The sequence below is a fragment of the Apium graveolens genome, chromosome 11 (genome assembly GCF_009905375.1).
Source record: "Apium graveolens cultivar Ventura chromosome 11, ASM990537v1, whole genome shotgun sequence".
Lineage (NCBI taxonomy): Eukaryota > Viridiplantae > Streptophyta > Magnoliopsida > Apiales > Apiaceae > Apium > Apium graveolens.
In genome coordinates this window covers 37,544,626-37,563,982 of record NC_133657.1, presented here as the reverse complement: position 1 = coordinate 37,563,982, position 19,357 = coordinate 37,544,626, and the positions used below count along the sequence as shown (strand labels likewise).

Sequence of the window (19,357 nt, the reverse complement as noted above, 5' to 3'; positions counted from 1 at the left end):
TCATGTTCATTTAAAAATAAAAATATGATTTTTATGGGGGTTTTTGGTACCCGAAGGGGTCCGGAAAAGTCAATTTTCGCGAAAAAGGTAAATTTGTAAAACGTCTAGGGGTTCAAAATAGCGATATGGTATAGGTTGTTTTTGGCAAAATAGGGCCAATGATTTTGTTTGAAATACGGGCTTTTAAAACACTGTTTGAGCTGTACGGGTTTTGATATAAAATATATAACTTGCGATAAAACATTCAATAAATACCCAAAACACGTTTAGATCAAAACAAACAACACGTAGCACATAATGATTAGGGTTTAATGACTCAACACATTTAATCACATAATAATACACATAATTTATCTTTATTATGATATAATACAAGCGTAATTTTTCGGTCGTTACATGTACCAAGTCCCAGACTTGGCTCGATGCCGTCTCTTGGCGGCAACCTTTAGAGAAAGCGCCCAACAGTGGTTTCAAAAGCTCGGGCCAGGAGTGATCACTTCCTGGGATCAGATGAAAAATCTGTTCTTGACCAAGTTCCAAGCCGCGGTAAGATATGCGCCCTCTGTCACAACTCTTGCCAATGTTAGTCAAAGGGAAAATGAAAGCTTGACATCGTACTTCGAAAGGTTCAACGCTGAATCTACCAACGTGAGGGGGGCATCAGACGAAGCCCTGAAAAGCTTTTTGATCGCAGGATTAAGGGTTGGCTCGGATTTTTGGAAGCACTTACAAGGGAAAGATCCGGCTACTCTAGCAGATGTCTTTGCTTTGGCAGAATCATTTAAAGCCATAGAACAATATCTGGCAGAGGTACAACCGACTTCGCAGACAAGTAAGAGAAACAAAGTGAGAAAGAGAGATAGGTCTCCAAGCCCAAGGTACAGAAGAGGCAGTCGGAGCCCGGACCGGGTGAATACCGCAAACACGAGGAGGGGATAGAGTCCTCCCTCAAACTATAACTACAGAACAAGTCGGTACACACCTTTGGTTGCATCTATCGAGCATATCTTCGAGGTAAACAAAAACAGAGGGCTATTTAGAAAACTTGAAGCTTTATCATCATGGAAAAGAAAAGACAAGAAAAGATATTGTGAATACCATGAATCATCTGGACATAACACGCATGAGTGTCGACATTTAAAAGATGAGATCGAAGCGCTTATCAAAGAAGGATACCTTGGTGAATGTGTAGTCAAGGAAGTAAGGAAGCACAAGGATGACAGAGCAAAGGAAGAAGAAAGGCGAGCCCCGCGCGGGCCAAACAATGATACTCTGGAGGAAAATAAATTCGTCAGGGATGGCAGCATCCGAACAATCTACGGGGGAGATCCTGGGATGGTATGCAATTACCGAGCCTTGGCAAGATACGCTAGGGAAGCTCGGTTCAGGCCTCTCACGGACATGCACAGGGTGGAAACTCGACCGCCCAAAGTATTTAAGGGCGAGTCCATGGATATTACCTTCAGAGAGGCAGATGCCATGCGCTGGTGATTTCCATCCAGATCGGAACCAAAAATGTCCATAGGGCCTTCGTGGATAATGGAAGCTCGACAAATATCCTCTACTACAGCACCTTTAAGAAGATGGGGCTACCTGATCGGGATATGTCGGGGGAAGATTCGTGGGTCTATGGATTTTCTGGCGCAGAAGTTAGAGTCATGGGATCGATTCGGCTGCCATGTACTTTGGGGGAAAGCCCGCTGTCGATAACAAAGATGCTCGAGTTTAAGGTCCTGAATCAGGAATCATCCCACAACGTGTTGCTGGGATGACCTTTTCTGCGGGAAATGAGGGTTATTACTTCAATCCACCACCTAACCATCAAATTTCCAACGCCAAATGGGGTGGGGAGTATAAAGGGTTCTCAGTATGACTCTCGAAAGTGCTACAGGCAAGCTATGAGAGGCTTTAGAAAAGACTCCCATGTCGAAGATACATCAGATAATGATCAAGAAAAGAGCATTGAACAACCGATCGAGGAAATCCGAGTCCATTATTATGTCGAGTAGGAAGATGAGCGTCCCTCCGGGCTGCCCCCATCAACGTTGTTCTTGGAAGACACAATCAAAATTGAGATGTTGGAAGAAGAGGAGGCCTCGAACACCATAGTCCAAGCAGATTTTAATGGGGAACGGTTAGAAGGAAGATTCGACGTCTTGCAAAGCCTCGAACAGGATGAGCGTGAGGTAGATGCCCTTCTGCCTGAAGGAGCGCCCTTGCCCGCGAAACATATCAAGGAAGTTGATGCCCCTGCTATACAGGGCGCGCTTTCTAAAGAAGTCGATGCTCCTCCTAAAGGGGATGCGCTTCTTTACAGGATAATGAAATCCATGATTCGCCCGACCTGGATCCCCGGATACCAATGCCAACGGAGAAGATGGGGCCAGCAGAAGATACAATTAAAATCCCCGTCGATGAAAAATATCTAAGTAAAGTTTTAAGAATAGGATTTCAGTTGGCACCAAGGTTGAAGGAGGGTCTTTCGATATTTCTCTTGGCGAACCTTGATGTATTTGCATGGAACCATTCTGATATGGTAGGAATTGATCCAGAGGTAATGTGCCACCGTTTGAATATCGATCCTAAGCATAAAGGGGTTCGATAAAAACGCAGGGCCGTAAGCGGAGAGAGAGCTATAGCCTTAGCAGAGGAAGTAGAAAGGCTCCTGGACGTCGGACTAATTTGGGAATCCTTTTACCCAGAGTGGCTATCAAACCCGGTGTTGGTAAAAAAGCCCACGGTAAATGGAGAACATGTGTGAATTTCACCGATCTGAATAAAGCGTGTCCGAAGGATAGTTTTCCCTTGCCAAGAATCGATCAGTTGGTCGACGCCACGGCAGGACATGTTTTGCTCAGCTTCATGGACGCATACTCCGGGTATAATCAAATTCTCATGTATGAGCCCGACCAGGAGCACACCTCTTTTATTACTGATAGGGGACTCTATTGCTATATCAGAATGCCATTTGGTCTAATCAACGTCGGTGCCACTTATCAAAGATTGGTAAACAAAATGTTCAAGAAGCAGATTGGAAAGACGATGGAAGTATATATGGATGATATGCTCGTAAAGTCTAAAAGGGCGGAAGATCACATCGCCGACTTAGCTGAGATGTTCCATATTCTGAGAAAGTATAAGATGAAGCTAAACCCGCAGAAGTGTGTATTCGGTGTGGAATCAGGAAAATTCTTGGGATTCATGGTCAACCACCGGGGAATTGAGGCTAACCCGGCAAAAATCAAGGCTCTGTTGGACATGAAATCTCCCACCAGCGTCAAACAAGTACAAAGCCTGACAGGAAGGATTGCGGCCCTAAATCGATTTGTCTCAAAGTCATTAGATAGGTGCAAAGAATTCTTCAAGGCAATCAAAGGAAGGGGGAAGGATTTTCTATGGACCCCTGAGTGTGAAGAGGCTTTTCTAAAAATCAAAGAGCAGTTAGGAAATCCTCCAATATTGGCCAAGCCAGAAGACGGAGAAACATTAATTCTTTACTTGGCGGTATCTGAATACTCCGTCAGTGCGGTGTTGGTAAAGGAATAAGCAAGCCACCAGTGGCCCGTGTAATATGTGAGCAAAAGGTTGTTGGATGCGGAAACCAGGTATACCAACATGGAAAAACTAGTGTACGCTCTTATTCTTGTGGCATGAAAGTTAAGACCATACTTTCAGGCTCACCGAATAAAAGTTCGCACCGCTTATCCGCTTCGGCATATTCTACACAAACCCGAATCGTCAGGGAGAATGTTAAAATGGGCAGTAGAGCTAGGATAATTCGATTTGGAGTATTTTCCTCGCACGGTAATCAAGGGACAAGCGCTGGCTGATTTCATACTTGAGTTTGATGCTGAAGTTGATGACAAGGCCATAGTGTTGGCGGAACCTTTCATGAGGTAGGAGGGAGGAACTCCCACACCCTTGGTGGATATTACATGTTGATGGGGTCGTGAACAACAATGGATCAGGTGCCGGGATTGTCTTGGTCACTCCGGAGGGGCACCGTTTGATGAGTGCTATCCATTTCAAGTTTTATGTCACTAATAATGATGCTGAGTATGAAGCTTTGATCAACGGTCTAAAATTAGCTCTGGAGGCGGGGGCCGTGAATCTGATAGTTCGGAGTGATTCCGAATTAGTTGTGAACCAGGTCAACGGAGGTTTCCAGGCCCGGGGACCGCGGACGGAGTTCTATATGAGATGTGCGCAACGCCTAGTGAAAAAATTTGAAAGTGCCAAGCTAGAAAGCATTCCGTGAGAAGAAAATAGTAATGCGGATGCTTTGGCCAAGATGGGGTCACAGATGGACAACATCCAACTTGGACAAATCCCTTTGGGAATCCAGGAAATCCCGAGTATTCCGGAGGTAGAGGTATTTCAGACGCAAGAAGTCCCGCGAGAAAGCTGGATGACCCCCATTCATAACTATATTCAGACATGAGCTGTACCAGAAGACAAACTACAGGCTCGACGCCTTCGGTACCAGGCTGCAAAATATGTTGAATATGACGGGATATTATACAAGAGAGGATTCAACCAGCCACTGTTACATTGTGTGGATATGGAAGAGGGAAATTATATTCTCAGAGAGGTGCATGAAGGGATTTGTGGCAATCACTCGGGGGGTGGTTCGTTGTCATTAAAAGTACTCAGACAAGGATACTACTGGCCAACTATGAGAGAAGATACCTTCAATTTTTTCCGGGCTTGTGATCGTTGCCAGCGATTTGCCAACTACTCCAACGCCCCGACATCTACCATTACCTCATTGGCAAGTCCTTGGCCTTTTGCCATGTGGGGAATCGATCTCATTGGAGAGTTGCCCAAAGCAAAGGGGGGTGTGAAATACGCCGTGGTAGTTGTGGACTACTTTACCAAATGGGCGGAGGCTATGCCACTGGCCACGATCACGACAAAGAAGATAAGGGATTTTGTTTTCAATTCCATAGTATGCAGGTTTGGTATCCCCTACAAACTCATCTCGGACAATGGGAAGCAGTTTGATAGTAAAGAGTTAAGGAAGCTTTGTGAGGACTTAAAAATCAAAAAGGACTTTGCTGCAGTTTATCATCCGCAAAGTAATGGTCAGACGGAGGCTATAAACAAAATCATAAAACATACCTTGAATGCAAAATTGGAAGAGAAAAAAGGAGATTGGCCAGAGGAGATGCCCATGGTCCTCTGGTCTTACAATACGACTCCTAGATCGACTATAGGACAAACCTCATTTCTGCTGACTTATGGGTATGAGGCCATGGTTCCCGTGGAGGTAGGAGCTGGATCCCTCCGGAGAGACGTGTTTGTTGAGGAAGATGCAGAAGTTAACCAGAGGCTTCACTTGGATTTGTTAGACGAAGCCCGAACAAACTCTCAATTAAAGCTTGCTGCATATCAGCAGAGAATCGCAAGGTATTTCAATAAAAAGGTAAAATCTGTGCCGTTCAAGGTTGGGGATCTTGTGTTGCGAAAGGTTATGCCTAACACTAAGATAGCTCAGCACGGGGTGCTTGGAGCTAATTGGGAAGGACCGTACAAGGTCAAAGCTATACTCTGAAAGGGAACCTATCGCTTGGAAGATCTGGATGGTAAACTTATTCCTCGAGCGTGGAATGCGGAACATTTACGGAAGTATTATCAGTAGGGGGTGGCTGTATCCCCCTCATTTTCATGCTTAAATAATTACTAGGGCAACTTTGAGATCACATAAAAAGAAAAACACCCACAAATGTGCTAATAAATATTCTCTAAATGTCAAAGGGCGCGCCCTATAGTAACATAAGTCATAACGAACTGAATGCAAATTTATGGAAACATGATATAAGGGCGCGCCGTCATGGAAGTATGAGTCTCATGTTTTTGGAAACATAAAATGGCCAAGAAAAAGTCGAAGTGCCTTAACAAATTTTTATGCATACTGAAAAAGATAAAATTATATTAAGCCATACGAAATGTCATAACGCAAAGGAAAATGAGTAGCAAAAAATAAGTCGTACAACGTTGCACAACATCAAAAGAGGGCTGGCTTCTCAGAAGTATTTGAAACTTAAGTACGAATACAGGATAAACATAAATCAGGGCGCGCCCTAAGACTCGTCTGTTGGAGGAATGGTTTGAAGATGAACAGTAGGATCAGCTTCAGGCGCGTCCTTAGAGGTATCCTCTCTTGGCGCGCCCTCATCTTCTTCCTCTAATCCAAGCTCTACCCTCCTCGCCTTGATTTCAGCAGCATGCTCCTTCTTGAATTCTATCTTCTCAGCAACCGTTTCCTCCCCAAACTTCTCAAAAGTGTAATCAGGGTCATTGGCCATAAAACCAATCCTGTAGAAGTGGAAGCCACTGGAAAATGCTTCATCAGTCATTTCCCTCTTCTCATCAGGCCAGCCCATTTTCTGTTGCTCCTCAAGATACTCAATCCTCAAGTTGGCTTTACCAAGTTCAATGTGGAGAGAGCTAGCCTTTTTGTTGGCAATCTCTAGCTGAGAAGTAAGATTGGCCACATCATCCTTGAGGGAAGAGATTTCAAAGTCCTTAGCTTTGATATCTTTGGCATGCAGAAAATCCTTGTCTTTAAGGGTGTTCTTTAAAATGTTATTGTCACCTTGCAGCCTCTCAAGGCACGCCCTCTCTTCAAGAAGCTTGTCCACCACCCGGGTGGAGTGGACGAATATCTGGCAGGATGCTTTTATAGAAGCACGAGTGGCCTCTTCCAAGTCCATGGCTTGCCACTGTTCCACTTCTTCGTCTGAAACGTGATGGGAACCTATGGGGCCGAGGGAATTTAAAGCAGCAGATGAGCCCGAAGGCGCGCCCTCTGTTCTATGCCTTTTAGGCGCACCCTATTTATCCGTGAGGTCAATTATGGGCCTTTTCAAGACATGTGTTGTTTGAGGAATAGGAGTTGGATTTGGGATGGATGACTGTGCTGCATGAGCATCTTTCTTTGACTTAGGCTTAGGTTTATCACTAGGGCGTGCTCCGAAGGACTTGGGGATTCTTGGAGGAGCCATTTTTGCATAAAATATAGAACGTGTTAATTAAACGTGACAATTAAGTATGCTGAACAAAGCAATAAATAAAGGCAATTGATAAAGATAACATTGATAAATATGTATAAAGTGCTACGCCTAGAGTGAAAGGTCGCGCCCTAAGGGGCGGAAAAATTAACCATATTAACAAGAATTTATATCTAGTATGCTAATACAAAAGCTAACAGAAAGGAATCTAGGACGCGCCAATTATAGAAAGGCGCACCTTTAGACTTTACAATGATTGAACCTGGAGGATCTTGGCCTTGAAAAGAGCTGTCTTCTGCTTCATCCTCTTCTTCTTCAACCTCTTCTTCACTATCTAGGTCAATGACACGGGAAACAAGGGCACCTTTCCTAAATTTTACGTATTTACATTTCGTTCCTACTTGGTCAGAAAGAATTCCGACTCGCATCAAATTGGTCTGGGTGACTAAGGTCTTTAAGTTCCACCTGTCAGCAGCCACTCTAAGAAGGGCTTCAGCTCATTTTTTGGGCTCGCCCTTAAGTGGTTTGGCCACTGGTCTGTCTGAAAATGTATAAGAATGTAAAAAAGGAAAAAGGAACATAGAAATAATGTAGGGGAAAGAGAAAGAAAGGGCATGCCCTTACTTGGTGACTTGTTGAATCTTATCCATAATCTGGGAACATCATACAAGTAAAAGAAGTTTTCCTTCCAGCCTTTTTCATGGCTGAGCTTTCCAGAGGAGAAACCTTTCTTATTATGTTGCTTGTCTACAACCAAGTAGTGGTACCCGTGGTCAGACTTTCTCAGGTTAAAGAAATAAGTGACTTCAGCCATTGAAGGTTGAGGAAAACCCAGGTCCGTGTAGAGAATGAACAGGGCCAGTATAAATTTCTAACTATTAGGAGAGAGTTGGAGTGGAGCCACGTCATAGAGTTCTATCACTTCCCTAAAGGTAGGGATGTAAGGGCGCGCCTATACCCAAAGATACCAGCTTAGGGCTGGTTACCATCCTAGGGATTTTGAAGTTCCTCCCATAGTTGAAAATATGGGGGTGCATCATGCTTAAAGGACACGCCCATATGCCTTCCATATCATAAAACTCCATGAGCCATTCTAGTTGCTCATCTGAACAGGCTGAGGACAGGCCCATGCAGAAAAGCTTCTTATGCTCCTTCCTAAAGCGTTTCTTCACAGCTACATTGTATGGTTCGAATTCATCCCAATCAAAGTCTAATTCACTGTCAGAAACTTCCCAGTGTTGGAAGGGGATTAGAGAAGGTTCAGGAGAGGTGGAAAACTGGAAGGAGTCCTCATCAAAGAAATTTGCTTCATCGCGAAGTGGAGATATATTTCCTTCAGGCGCGCCCTCAGAAATAGGAGAGGTAGGCGCGCCCTGTGTTTATTGTGGAGATAGGCTTGGAGAAACAACCCTGTAGGAAACTTTGGAAGGCCCAGCATCTACATTGACGCCCCTCTCAACACCCCTATACCTGTCAGTGTTCAAACTCTCGAACCAATCATCATCGTCCAGTTCTGTACTAATTGGGGCTGGGGATCTATCCTTCTGGATTAGTTTCTGCTTTCCATGTCTATGAGATAAAAGGATGTTATCCGTGGAAGAACTGTTTGAAGAATCTGCCATCAAGGTACCCTTTTTAGAATCTTGAACAAGGTGCGCCACCCGGTTCAGAAATTCAGGGGTATGGTAAGCATTTGGAGGTTGAGGGTCAAAGTAAGTGTTTGGAGGCGAATAGATCCCCAAATTGATAAGGAAATTTTTGAAAGGGTGAAAAGGAGAGGACGCGCCCTCGTCTTCCAGCTGTCAAGAAAACTAAAAGAAATGTTGAGGGCGCGCCCAATTCGAGAGAATGAGATACGAAAGTATGAAGGAAACAGAAAAAGTAGGGGTAGGCTTAAGAGAATGGTATTTTCTATGATCTATGTCAGCTTCCTTCCAAGAAAAGTCATATACTAAGAAGGCGCGTCCTATCAATTATAAAATCTATAAAGACTGCTATGAAGTATGAAGGTTAAGCTATTGGAAGATTAGATGACAATGACGTTGCTGAAAATAAAGAGGACGCGCCTTGTATGAATGTAAAGGCGCGCCTTATCATAAGATATATGCTTTTAGTTTTAGGGATAAATGATTGAGATTCCTAGAAACATAAAATTAAAAGTTGGACCCAATGATTTTGGATCTAAAACAGCAAAAATTCAAAATTACGCATATACATACACAGATACATACATCATTTTATGCACATCATCAAGAACAGAAATGGGAAATGAAAAGGTAGCATGACATACAATGTGATTTATTTAACGGAATTCAGAAATACAAGAAGTTTTTCGTACCTTTTCGAATGGAGAAGAAGTTGATCGGAAAAGATTTGGAGAATGGTAACAGAGAAGGCCGGTTCTAAGCAAAATAGTACCGTTGGGGTTGAAGCTTTTGGATAGAAAGAGAAAGTGAAAAAGGGGGAGAGTAAAAGTAAAAGAATGTGACTGATTGTGACTAGTATTTATAGTAAAAAGAGGAAAGCTGTCGAAATCAATCACGTCAATCACGATTCCCGAAGAATAAGGGTAACCATTTTAAATCATTTCAAATTCTGGGACGCGCCCTCATGAAGGCGCGCCGTATTTTGTTATCATGACAGTATTGAATTTTAAAGGAAAGCTAGAAGGCGGGACCTGTTCAGGGCGCGCCCTGTAAAAAGTATTGGGGAATTTGTTTATACAGATTTTGGTAAAGATGAAGAAAAATTCCAATTCCATTTTCAATGGTATATGGAATTTGGGGGGTAGTTGTTATGCCCGAAAATTGGTATAAACAATATTCAGATTGTGATTGATAAAAATAGTTAAAATTGAGGAAGAAATGCCTAAAATTAAGGAACATATAAGATTATCTTTCCATAAAAGGATGGAAGGCGCACCCTATGTGATGAAGACGTGCCTTATTGAGAAAGTGGTTGATGGAAAATTGAGGTCGTTCATGTGTGGGAAGGCGCGCCCTTAAAAGGAAGAGAAGGCGCGCCCTATTACTGTGGAAATGGTAAGGGATTCCTAGATTGGGTCCTTCCAAGAGGCAAAACTTAGGGCGCGCCCTGAGTTGATAAAATGTTTTAGGAAGACTTCAACATGATTACTTGGACGGGCTCTGTGGAAGATTCAAGGAAGATGGAGATAATTATTACTAACCTATTTGATGCAGGTACTCTATGAAGAACTCCTTCCTGTAACACATCTACAGGAAAGGCGGTGTCTGTGGTCAGAGACCTCCAGGGGTATGCCTGGACTGAAGGCCTCCTCCTATAGTCAATGGATGTCCTTATTGGGGATGTGGGGTGAAATCCGGTGTGTGCTTTGGGAGCTCTGTCTCTGTAGTCAACGGGTTTCCTCGTTGGGAGACTTTGGAGTATCCAGCACTTTGCACCCAAAAACTTGGGATCACTTGTCCTACAATCTGGTAGGGGCTCCTTATCGGGGGACAAGGATGCGTCCAACATTTGGGGTGAACCACGGCTATACCTGCGTCCGCGGACTAGAGAAACAGCTGATAGCGGAGGGTTATCCTTGGCCAGGGAGATGCCTTATCCGTGAAGTCTCGAAGCCGCAGACGAGTCTTGGGCCTTTGTGGCTGGGCCTCATCGACGGACATTCCTAAAGCTAGTAGAAGACGGTTTCCAGTGGGTTACCTACTGGGCCTCGGGATAAGAAATCTAAGCCCATTAGGTTTCTTGATCTCCAAGAACTACGTGGGCTTGATCCCCTATAAATAGGGGTACGTAGGCAAATTGTAAAGGGTCAGAAGCGAGAGCGCAAATGAGCCACCACTAACCCTAAGCAATCTCAGCCCCCAATAATCACTACCATTCAAACACTGTTAATCTTTTTCGACGAATACTGTTCATCGGATCCACCGGTTACTTTTCACGTTTCTGATAAAGAACCGTCATCACAGATCTTGTTTCCGGTCACAAATCTCAAACTTTGTTGCTCCCAAATTTCTCCGTCAACATTCTATTTGAATGAAGTTCACATAGATTTTAAAATCTTACTTTGAGGTTTTGTAGATTATTATTAAATGATTTATAAGCATGTCATTTGTATCTTACGTGAGATGTTAGTTGGCAGAGAGTTTTTGTCTACTTAATATTTTCCAAAGATCACCACATTCGTTACTCAAAGATCATGTGTAACCCATTGTATAAGAAGAATCAGAAACTGGACTAGTAAGCCTACTTAAGTTTGAAGTTTAATGATGGCGTACCGGAATAAAATTGAAATAAAAAAATTTCATTATTTTGATTATAATCAATCAAGTCAAACCGATATATACATGGAACAAGATGTCACAACTAGAATTGGTAATTGAATGGGATTACTTTAAAAAGAAAAAGTCTAAAGCAGAAAAGTCGACCACGGAATCGACAGTAACTTGTAAGGTTGATACACATAAATTTGACAATGAAAGGCACAACCCCGCGCCTCGTTTCTCGAGACATGTCGCCCTCTTCGGCTTCTATTATTATATCGATACCATCCCTCTTTTCTTAATCAGTTTTTTTCTTTTCTAAGTCTTTTTCCTAATTTCATCAACAAACAAATGTACTGCTTATATTGCACTACCGTTTTAAATTAATTAGCTTCAAATCCGTATCCTACACGAATCGCACATATTTTTTAATATTACTTAATTTTTTAATTTTTTTATTTTGAATTAAATTCTTAAATTTTTTATTTAAAATTTTACATAATATAATTTTATGATAATTATATTAATACACTTATTTGTTCATATTTTTTTATAACATTTAAACCTATTTAAGTAATAGTCTAGATACTGGGAAAAAATATTAATATATTGAGTTTATTATTCACTATAAGTAAAAATATATTGTCTCCATTATGTTCGACCTTAAAAAAAATATTATTTTGGCGTGGTTATTACTTAATTGATTAACAATAAGAGCTATTTGAAAAAGATAATATTACTGATTAAAAAAATATAATTTTATTGATAATAATATGTATGCTTTAGAAAGAATATAATAATATTTTCATTAAAAGTTAATTTTTAGTTCAGATCAATACGATACGTATTATACATATCTAATATTAATTTGATTTATCATTGATCTGTGATTTACATTATTTTATGTTAGTCTGATGCACAATATACCGATCCAATCAAACTACAAATTTTTAGTTTATTTAAATATTTTCAACTCCGGATCAATAAGATAATTTTATTTTAGCCCGAATAATTAGTATATATATGATTTTATTTTGTCGAATTAAATTTTTATGTTAGTTTTATGTTAGTTTGGACCAATCGTATAATATTCTCTTTATCATGGATAAATAATCTATATTATTTTGTTTATCTAAGTTCAACAGTATAATTTTTTTAGACAGATCAGTGGTAACCCGAGGCAAATTATATACATCAAATCCAACTAATTATATTTATTTGCTAGAATTTATTTTAACCGGAAATAACAATTTGAATAATATAGAACTCAAAATGTATTAAAATCTCTTACCTTTTATCTATATTATATTAAAAATGAAACAATGAAAGTTTGGTTGATAGTCGGTTTGTTCGCCACTATTATAGTAATATTATTTAAAATAAAATACTTTCATAAATAGACAAATATTCACAATATAATTATAATTTTGTTTGAACTAAATAATATATAAATTTCACGTGGGTTAGGGTAAAAATTTAATACTATTGATCCGATCTTAATTAATAAATAAAAGTAAATAACATATAGTTGGTTGAATTTGTAGGCTCGACCTAAAATAAAATAATAAAGATCCATCTCAAATAAAATACAAATTTGAAAGGAAATTGTGTTGTGGAATAAAAATTAGAGCGCGTTCGTAATTAATGCTAGTGTTTGTGAATTTCGAGTTTTAATGGCTGCTCTCGCGTTCGGGACTATTGGTTCTTGTAAGATGCCTACGTGTCTCTGTATGGTAGAGAACCAAGTCAAAAACGGAGTTCTAGGTTGAGGGGTAGAGCCCTTTATATAGAGGTGAGGTTAGGGTGCTTGTATTGGGAGACTTGGTGGACAAGTCTCCAACTTAGATGGTGATTAGGAGTCCTATAAGGGGAGGAACTCCAGAACCTTCTGTGTAGGACTTTGAATCCGTTTAGGACACGTGTCTGCTCTTCCAACCGTATTGGGCCTAGTTCGTGAATAGCTTGTGTTCGTGGACCTTGACGACCTCTGCGGGTGGGCCTTGTTTACATGGGCCGTCTTGAGTCTGCTACGAGGTCGGAATAGACAGGTCTGTACTGGACTTCAGACAAGAAGCCCAAGTGTAATTAATGCGATATTTAATGTGTCTTTAGGATGTATTTTGTATCCATATCATTTTCGCGACTCGGGGTAGTTATAATGGTCTTTTCACGACTCGGGGTACTTTTGGCCCTTCTCGGGTATCTGCCCTTCATGGGTATCGCCGTATTATCGTAAAGTGTGGAGTGATCTACACATTTACAACGACTTATTAGTGTGAGTATACACACTTAAGGCCTTTACACAGGTTATTTGGATAGTGTTCAACAATAAATAGTCCTAATTGGGACTAAAAAGCGAGCATTTATCACCCGTTAACCTTCGTCAAGGTTAATTATAGGGTGAAAGCTGCTAACTGGCTCTAATCGGGGCTAATCGGCCCTAATCGGAGCTAATTTCCATGTACAAGCTGCTAACTAGGCTTAAAGAGCCTAATTTTAAGCTAGAATGCACTAATTGGCCTTAATCGAGGCTAATCTGCCCTAAACGGGGCTAATCAGAATGCATAAGACACTAATTATTCCTAATTCACACTAATCACAAGAGTGAATAGGTTGAGCGGCCGTAATCTGGGCTAATTTCATCACACGAGTCACTAGTTCCCCTTATTTGGGTTAATTACGCTTAATAAACTAATCGGCCCTAATCTGAGCTAAATTTCACTAATCGGTCCTAACCAGGGCTTAATCTTAAAATCCTGAATTTTTTTTAAAAAAATCAATTTTTTTTCTGTTTTTTTTCCGTTTTGTCAAAAATTTTGAAGATTTTCGCAGGGGGTCACGGGGCCGAGCAGGGCCTCCTGCTGCAGGAAGTCCTGCTCAGCAAAATACCCTCATTTGTGGCCCGGTCGGCCTCATGTGGTCGGCCACCTCCTGGTCGCCCAGGGGCAGGTCCTCCTACTCCTTGCTGACTAGGGGTGTTTGCTCCATTTTTCTTGTAGAACCTTCTACTTAGACTCAAGCCCTTTGTGCTCTTTGCTAGGCTATTTTTACTCTTACTATTCATGGAATTAATCTCATGGTTGACCTAGAGTTCCTCAAGATTCTACTACGCTTGTTTCAGTGAACGTTCCGTACTCATTCTATCGAACGTTCTGTACTCGTTCTTACTGAACGTTCTGTGATCTATTGAACTTGTTCTATAGGAAGTCTTATAATTCACTGAACTTGTCCAAACTTGCTTTATAGGATGTTCTGTACTCCAACAGACTCATTCTCTTAGACGTTCTAATCTTTACGAAACTTAGTTCCACTGAGAGTTATCATTTTCAAGAAATTTCCAAGAGACTTCTCAGGAGGGTCCCCAGAACAACTTCAGAAAGCCTCAAGGCTCTCTTACATGAGCTCCTGGTTGGCCTCAAGGCCCTAATTGCAGCCTGGTCAGCCAGGATTGGTCTTAATAGGCCTTGGGGCCACTCTTAGGGTGGTTTGATTGGCCGGGAGGAAGAGTTCTCCGAACTTGCTATGACGAACGCTTTACTATTTACAAAACTTGCTTCCGTGAACCTTCTGGTCTTCACGAAACTTGTTCTTGCCGATGTTCGATCTTTATGGAATTCGTTTTCGTGGACGTTCTGATCTTCACGAAACTTGTTTCCTTTGGAGGTCGACTCCTTCTTACGAATTCGCACAAAATTTCTCAGGAGAGCCACCGGAACCACTTTGGAAGGCCGCAAAGCTCTCATGCAGAGGCTCCTGGTCAGCCACATGGCCTCTTTTTTTAGTCTGGTCGGCCTGGGATGGTTATAATGGACTTTGAGGCCCTCAAGGCTGTCCTACAGAGGCTCCTGGTCGGCCATATGGCCTCCTTTTGTAGCCTGGTAGTCTAGGGGTGGTCTTAATGGACTTTGAGGCCCTTCGGAATGTCCTATAGAGGCTCCTGATCGGCCACATGGCCTCCTTTTGTTGGTTGGTCGGCCAAGGCTACTTTAATGGACCTTGGGAGTCTCCTACAGGGTGGTCTGATCCATCATGAGGAGAACGTTGTGTTCTAGTGCTCGTGAGCACTCTGGCCTTCACAGAACTTATTTAGCTGAATAACTGATCTTGTTTCAACTTTTACAAGTTTTGCTAATCATGGTGATTAATGTAATCAGCCCTTAGCTAAGTCTAATGACTTATGTTTAGTCTCAGCCAGGCTATGGAAGACTGATACGGTTAGCGGTGTCCTGCATCGCTTTATTCATTTATTATGTTGTCCTTTCCCATTTTTTGAACATTTTTATCCACCATTTCCGGTGTTCTTTCGAGAGGTACCTGCTAACGCGGACTAGGCAGAGTTATGACCTGTTGCAGCAGGTAGCTCTTTTCCTATAAAATAAGATGAGAATGTTCATTTTCATTCACACTTTCATTTCTCAACTTCTCAAAACTTAAACTCTTCACAAGCTCTCAATCCTTCTCAAGCTTTTCAAAGATGTCTCAAGGCCAAGTACCTAGCAAGTCCTCTTTCTCTACCAAGGAAACTATACACAAGAGGGCTACTCTTCGCTCTCTATAAGGTATATCTCTCATTTCTCCTTTCTTTATTAACCGTTGTTCTAATAACCTGAAGAGCATGTTGGATGAGAGGGCGACGAGTACCCAAGTACCGTCCATTTTGATGCGTTTCATCACAGGAGTATGCTCCATGAAAAGGATGTCGAAGAGATTCGGTCGAGTTACTCTTGGCCCGACTGCTTAGAGATTCGAAAGGCTAAGCCTAGTGAGATGGTCTGCAATCTCAGCCCCAAAAGGCTAGTTATGCACAAGGCGGCCTTGAAATCAGGGCTACGGTTTTCCCTGCACCCCTTCATTCCAAGACTTCTGGCGGAGATCAAAATTCATCCCTTCTCACTGTACCCCAATGGGCGGGCTTTTATCATTCTCTTCATAGTGAGGTGCCATGACTTGGGCATCCCGCTGAGCGTAACGATGTTCCGAAGAATATTCATGATGAAAGCTTCTCCCCTGAACATACCTGGATGGGTTATCATACAACATAGAACTCATGTTCCTCATATCGTGAACACGAGCTCTCTCCATGACTCAAACCACAAATGGAATAAGAAGTTTTTAGTTTTAGAATGGAAGGGTGAAGACTGGGGAACGTACTGCAGACGTGACTTCAGTAGCCTGGTTCATAGTTCTCACTACGTTCTCAACCTTTCGGATGCTGAACTTCATGCTCGCGATCTTCTTATTGATGATGAAGGGAGAACCCCCTATTAGGAGTTCGTAACAGAAACCAAGCTCGTTGAGGCTGGCATTAGCGGCCTCTCTATAGAGGGTATTTATTTTCATTCTACTTCAATTTTGTACAAGTTTATTCTTATATCTGTCTTCTTTTATCTTGTTTCATATGTTGAGGCTCTTGACGCTAAGGTCAACAAGAGCGATGCGATTACGAGAAGGATGGCTCAGGACACAGCCAAACAGGCCAACCGAGTCCCTAAGATTCCTGTTTTTCTTGAAGCATCTGGATCTGAGAAAAAGAGAACCAAAGACTGTGATGAGAGTGCAAGGTCCCCTTGGGAACCTGGTTGGGGCATCTCCAATAATGACTCAGTGTTCGGTAGTCCGTAATTAGCCCTCGAGTGGTCGGGAACTGTATTACCCCTCTCGACCTTCTTTATATCTCTTCTGGAGAGAAACTTCTTGAGGCCGAGATGCTGGGGGCTCACGCCTTCTGTCAGGTACACTTCAACTTGTATAAACTTTTCGTTTAAGTGCACTTCTTTTAGAACTTGTAGAAATTTCTCAGGAACCAACCTTACAGGGGGCTCTGCTCTGCGAAAAGGCCTTGTTTTATGTTGGTCAGCCAAGGCTGGTCGTCCTAGGCCTTGTGTTTGGGGACTCAGCCCTTTTGACTTTTTATAACTCCTTTTAATGTTCTCCTTGTCATACCAACGCTTACTTTGCTGTGTCGTCCACCCAAAGCATAAAGATGATGAGTGACTATGTAGCACTGCAGACATCAATGAACAAAATGAAGATTTCCTCGGAGGAGTGGGAGTTCAATGCTCATGAAGCAGAGGGTAAAATTGCATCCTTGGAGAGGAAGTACGCTAAGGCGGAGGAGAAGAGGAAGAAGGAATGGAGAGACCTCGTGGACTCATACCACATATCCTCGTCGTTCACTAAGATGATGGATGAGCATGATGATGAGATGCGCCCCATTAACCTGGCCATAGGTTGGAAGAGGGGAGTGAATGATGCTTATGGCATGTATCCAGACGTCGTGGACCCGAATCTCCTATCTTTCCCTTGGTCACTACCTATTATGGATCCTTCCGGGCAGGCCTCCAGGTCTGTGCCCGAGATCCCCGGGTCTGTGCCCGAGACCCCCCATATGCAGTCTCAGTCTAGTTCCATTCGTGGGAGTTTCGGTTTTAGAGGTAAGGCCCCAGCAGCCCTTTATGAAAGATCAGGGAGTCTGTTGCAAGGAGCAACAACTCGTCCTCCGAGGCTAGTTCAGACGAGGAAGAGGAGGGGGAGAAGGAAGGTTGCCAAGGAGCGGGGAATATTGAGGAATATGAAGGCTCCTTTTGACGAGTGACTGATATGGCCTTGCATGGCTTTAATTTCCACATGTGGCCTTCTTTCTAGAACTTATTTATTCGAACTATATTGGTTTGTAACCTATTGGTCCTTTAGGACTTAACTTGTGATCCTTCAGGATCTTTATTAATGCACTCCGTTCGATTTCATTTCATACTTGTCTTTTATTTTCGGCATTTGGTCCTTCGGGACTTGCATTTTTTAGATGCTCGTACTTAAATAAATTGGTAGACAAGATGATAGAAATAAAATTACATAAATATATAATATCTCTAAGAAATGAGTTCAACCCTTACATATGATGGTTTCGTCGACCTTATTTATAAAATTAATACTAAGTAATAGGAACACATCACAAATTTCCTAAACATAATAAATCTTCAGGTTTGAAGCTGATAGGGATAAAATAAACCTTGACTTTGTTGTAATAATTATACATGGTTTGGGCTACAAGGCCCATTAAGAAGATGTATAACATTCAGACCAATAAGGCCAACACATTGATCAGGCCTGATGGAACAAAGAAGGCCCAAATAGCCCCGAATATTTACTATTTTCGTAGTTGATAAATATGGGAAAAATCAGCTATCAAGATAAGTTCTAATGAGGATATACGTCCTTGTAGATTAGCTTCTAAGGGACCTAATTGGATAAGAAATCAACTTCCTACCTCCTAGGACTCCAAAGTCCATTCTAATTCTGAGACTTGCCCACCAAGTCTCATAGACCTATTCTAATTCAAGGTGTTCCACACCTATATAAGGGGTCTCACCCCCACCAAATCAAAACTACGTTTTTTGACTTGATCCTTGGCATACAACAAGGTATGTAGGCATCTTGTGAAGGCAGATTGAGTCACGAGACACAAGAGCAGTCAAATCGAGCCTCGAAGCTCACAAAACCTAGTAACAAATACAACAATTAATTTACCCTAGTTTTCAATCCATAACATTTAGCGCCGTCTGTGGGAAAGCATAACAACAGCCATGGCGAGAACACGAAGTAGAAACAACGCCCCTGAAGGAACACCAGCTGGGACAACTCAAACAATTTCGTTAACGGTGGAGATACCCCCATACTCGTCCTACGCCTCTACCCAAGGAGGAGCCCCGATAGGGCCAACTGAGCCTCTTCCCCAAGGGACGAATCCCCCGACCCCTCAAGGGACGAATCCCCAACTTCAACAGGTACATGCACTTATGAACTCTCAACCTGTAAGGTATGAATATTCAACTATTATGACCACTAATCCCCCCTATGGGATGACCCTATATCCCGAGGTTGGAGGAAGTGGACATGCTAATCGAAGTGAAGCACGGGGACAAACACCCCCTTACATACGAGGTTTGGCTCCTATTCCGGATGATCAGGAATTTTCTAGACCATATACTAAAAGAGACTCCGAATCTTAGGATGACGACGTGGCTCCTAGGAGGAGGCGTACTGGTAAAGAGCCAATGACTGATGCTAATCGACGGTCCAAAACCAAAAAAGGGACTAATA

General features: G+C 42.1%; 2 protein-coding genes across 2 annotated transcripts; both read left to right on the top strand.

Moving 5' to 3' along the window:
• Positions 1-396: 396 nt before the first annotated feature.
• LOC141695457 (uncharacterized) lies at positions 397-1,491 on the top strand. Its single transcript, XM_074499701.1, has 2 exons — positions 397-878; positions 1,029-1,491. The coding sequence occupies exons 1-2, from the start codon at positions 397-399 to the stop codon at positions 1,489-1,491; spliced, it is 945 nt and encodes a 314-aa protein (XP_074355802.1).
• A 92-nt stretch (positions 1,492-1,583) lies between these two features.
• LOC141695456 (uncharacterized) lies at positions 1,584-4,258 on the top strand. The gene is made up of 6 exons (XM_074499699.1): positions 1,584-1,730; positions 2,010-2,186; positions 2,318-2,554; positions 2,614-3,534; positions 3,606-3,804; positions 3,969-4,258. The coding sequence occupies exons 1-6, from the start codon at positions 1,584-1,586 to the stop codon at positions 4,256-4,258; spliced, it is 1,971 nt and encodes a 656-aa protein (XP_074355800.1).
• Positions 4,259-19,357: the final 15,099 nt, after the last annotated feature.

What these genes read in the sequence shown, in the direction of transcription:
- LOC141695457 (XM_074499701.1), top strand. Translation starts at nt 397, where the DNA reads ATGTACCAAGTCCCAGACTTGGCTCGATGCCGTCTCTTGGCGGCAACC. An exon ending in GATAGGTCTCCAAGCCCAAG is followed by an intron (nt 879 to 1,028) that starts GTACAGAAGAGG and finishes AAACAAAAACAG; the next exon opens with AGGGCTATTTAGAAAACTTG.
- LOC141695456 (XM_074499699.1), top strand. Translation starts at nt 1,584, where the DNA reads ATGGGGCTACCTGATCGGGATATGTCGGGGGAAGATTCGTGGGTCTAT. An exon ending in TGGTAGGAATTGATCCAGAG is followed by an intron (nt 2,555 to 2,613) that starts GTAATGTGCCAC and finishes ATAAAAACGCAG; the next exon opens with GGCCGTAAGCGGAGAGAGAG. An exon ending in ACTCCGTCAGTGCGGTGTTG is followed by an intron (nt 3,535 to 3,605) that starts GTAAAGGAATAA and finishes TGCGGAAACCAG; the next exon opens with GTATACCAACATGGAAAAAC.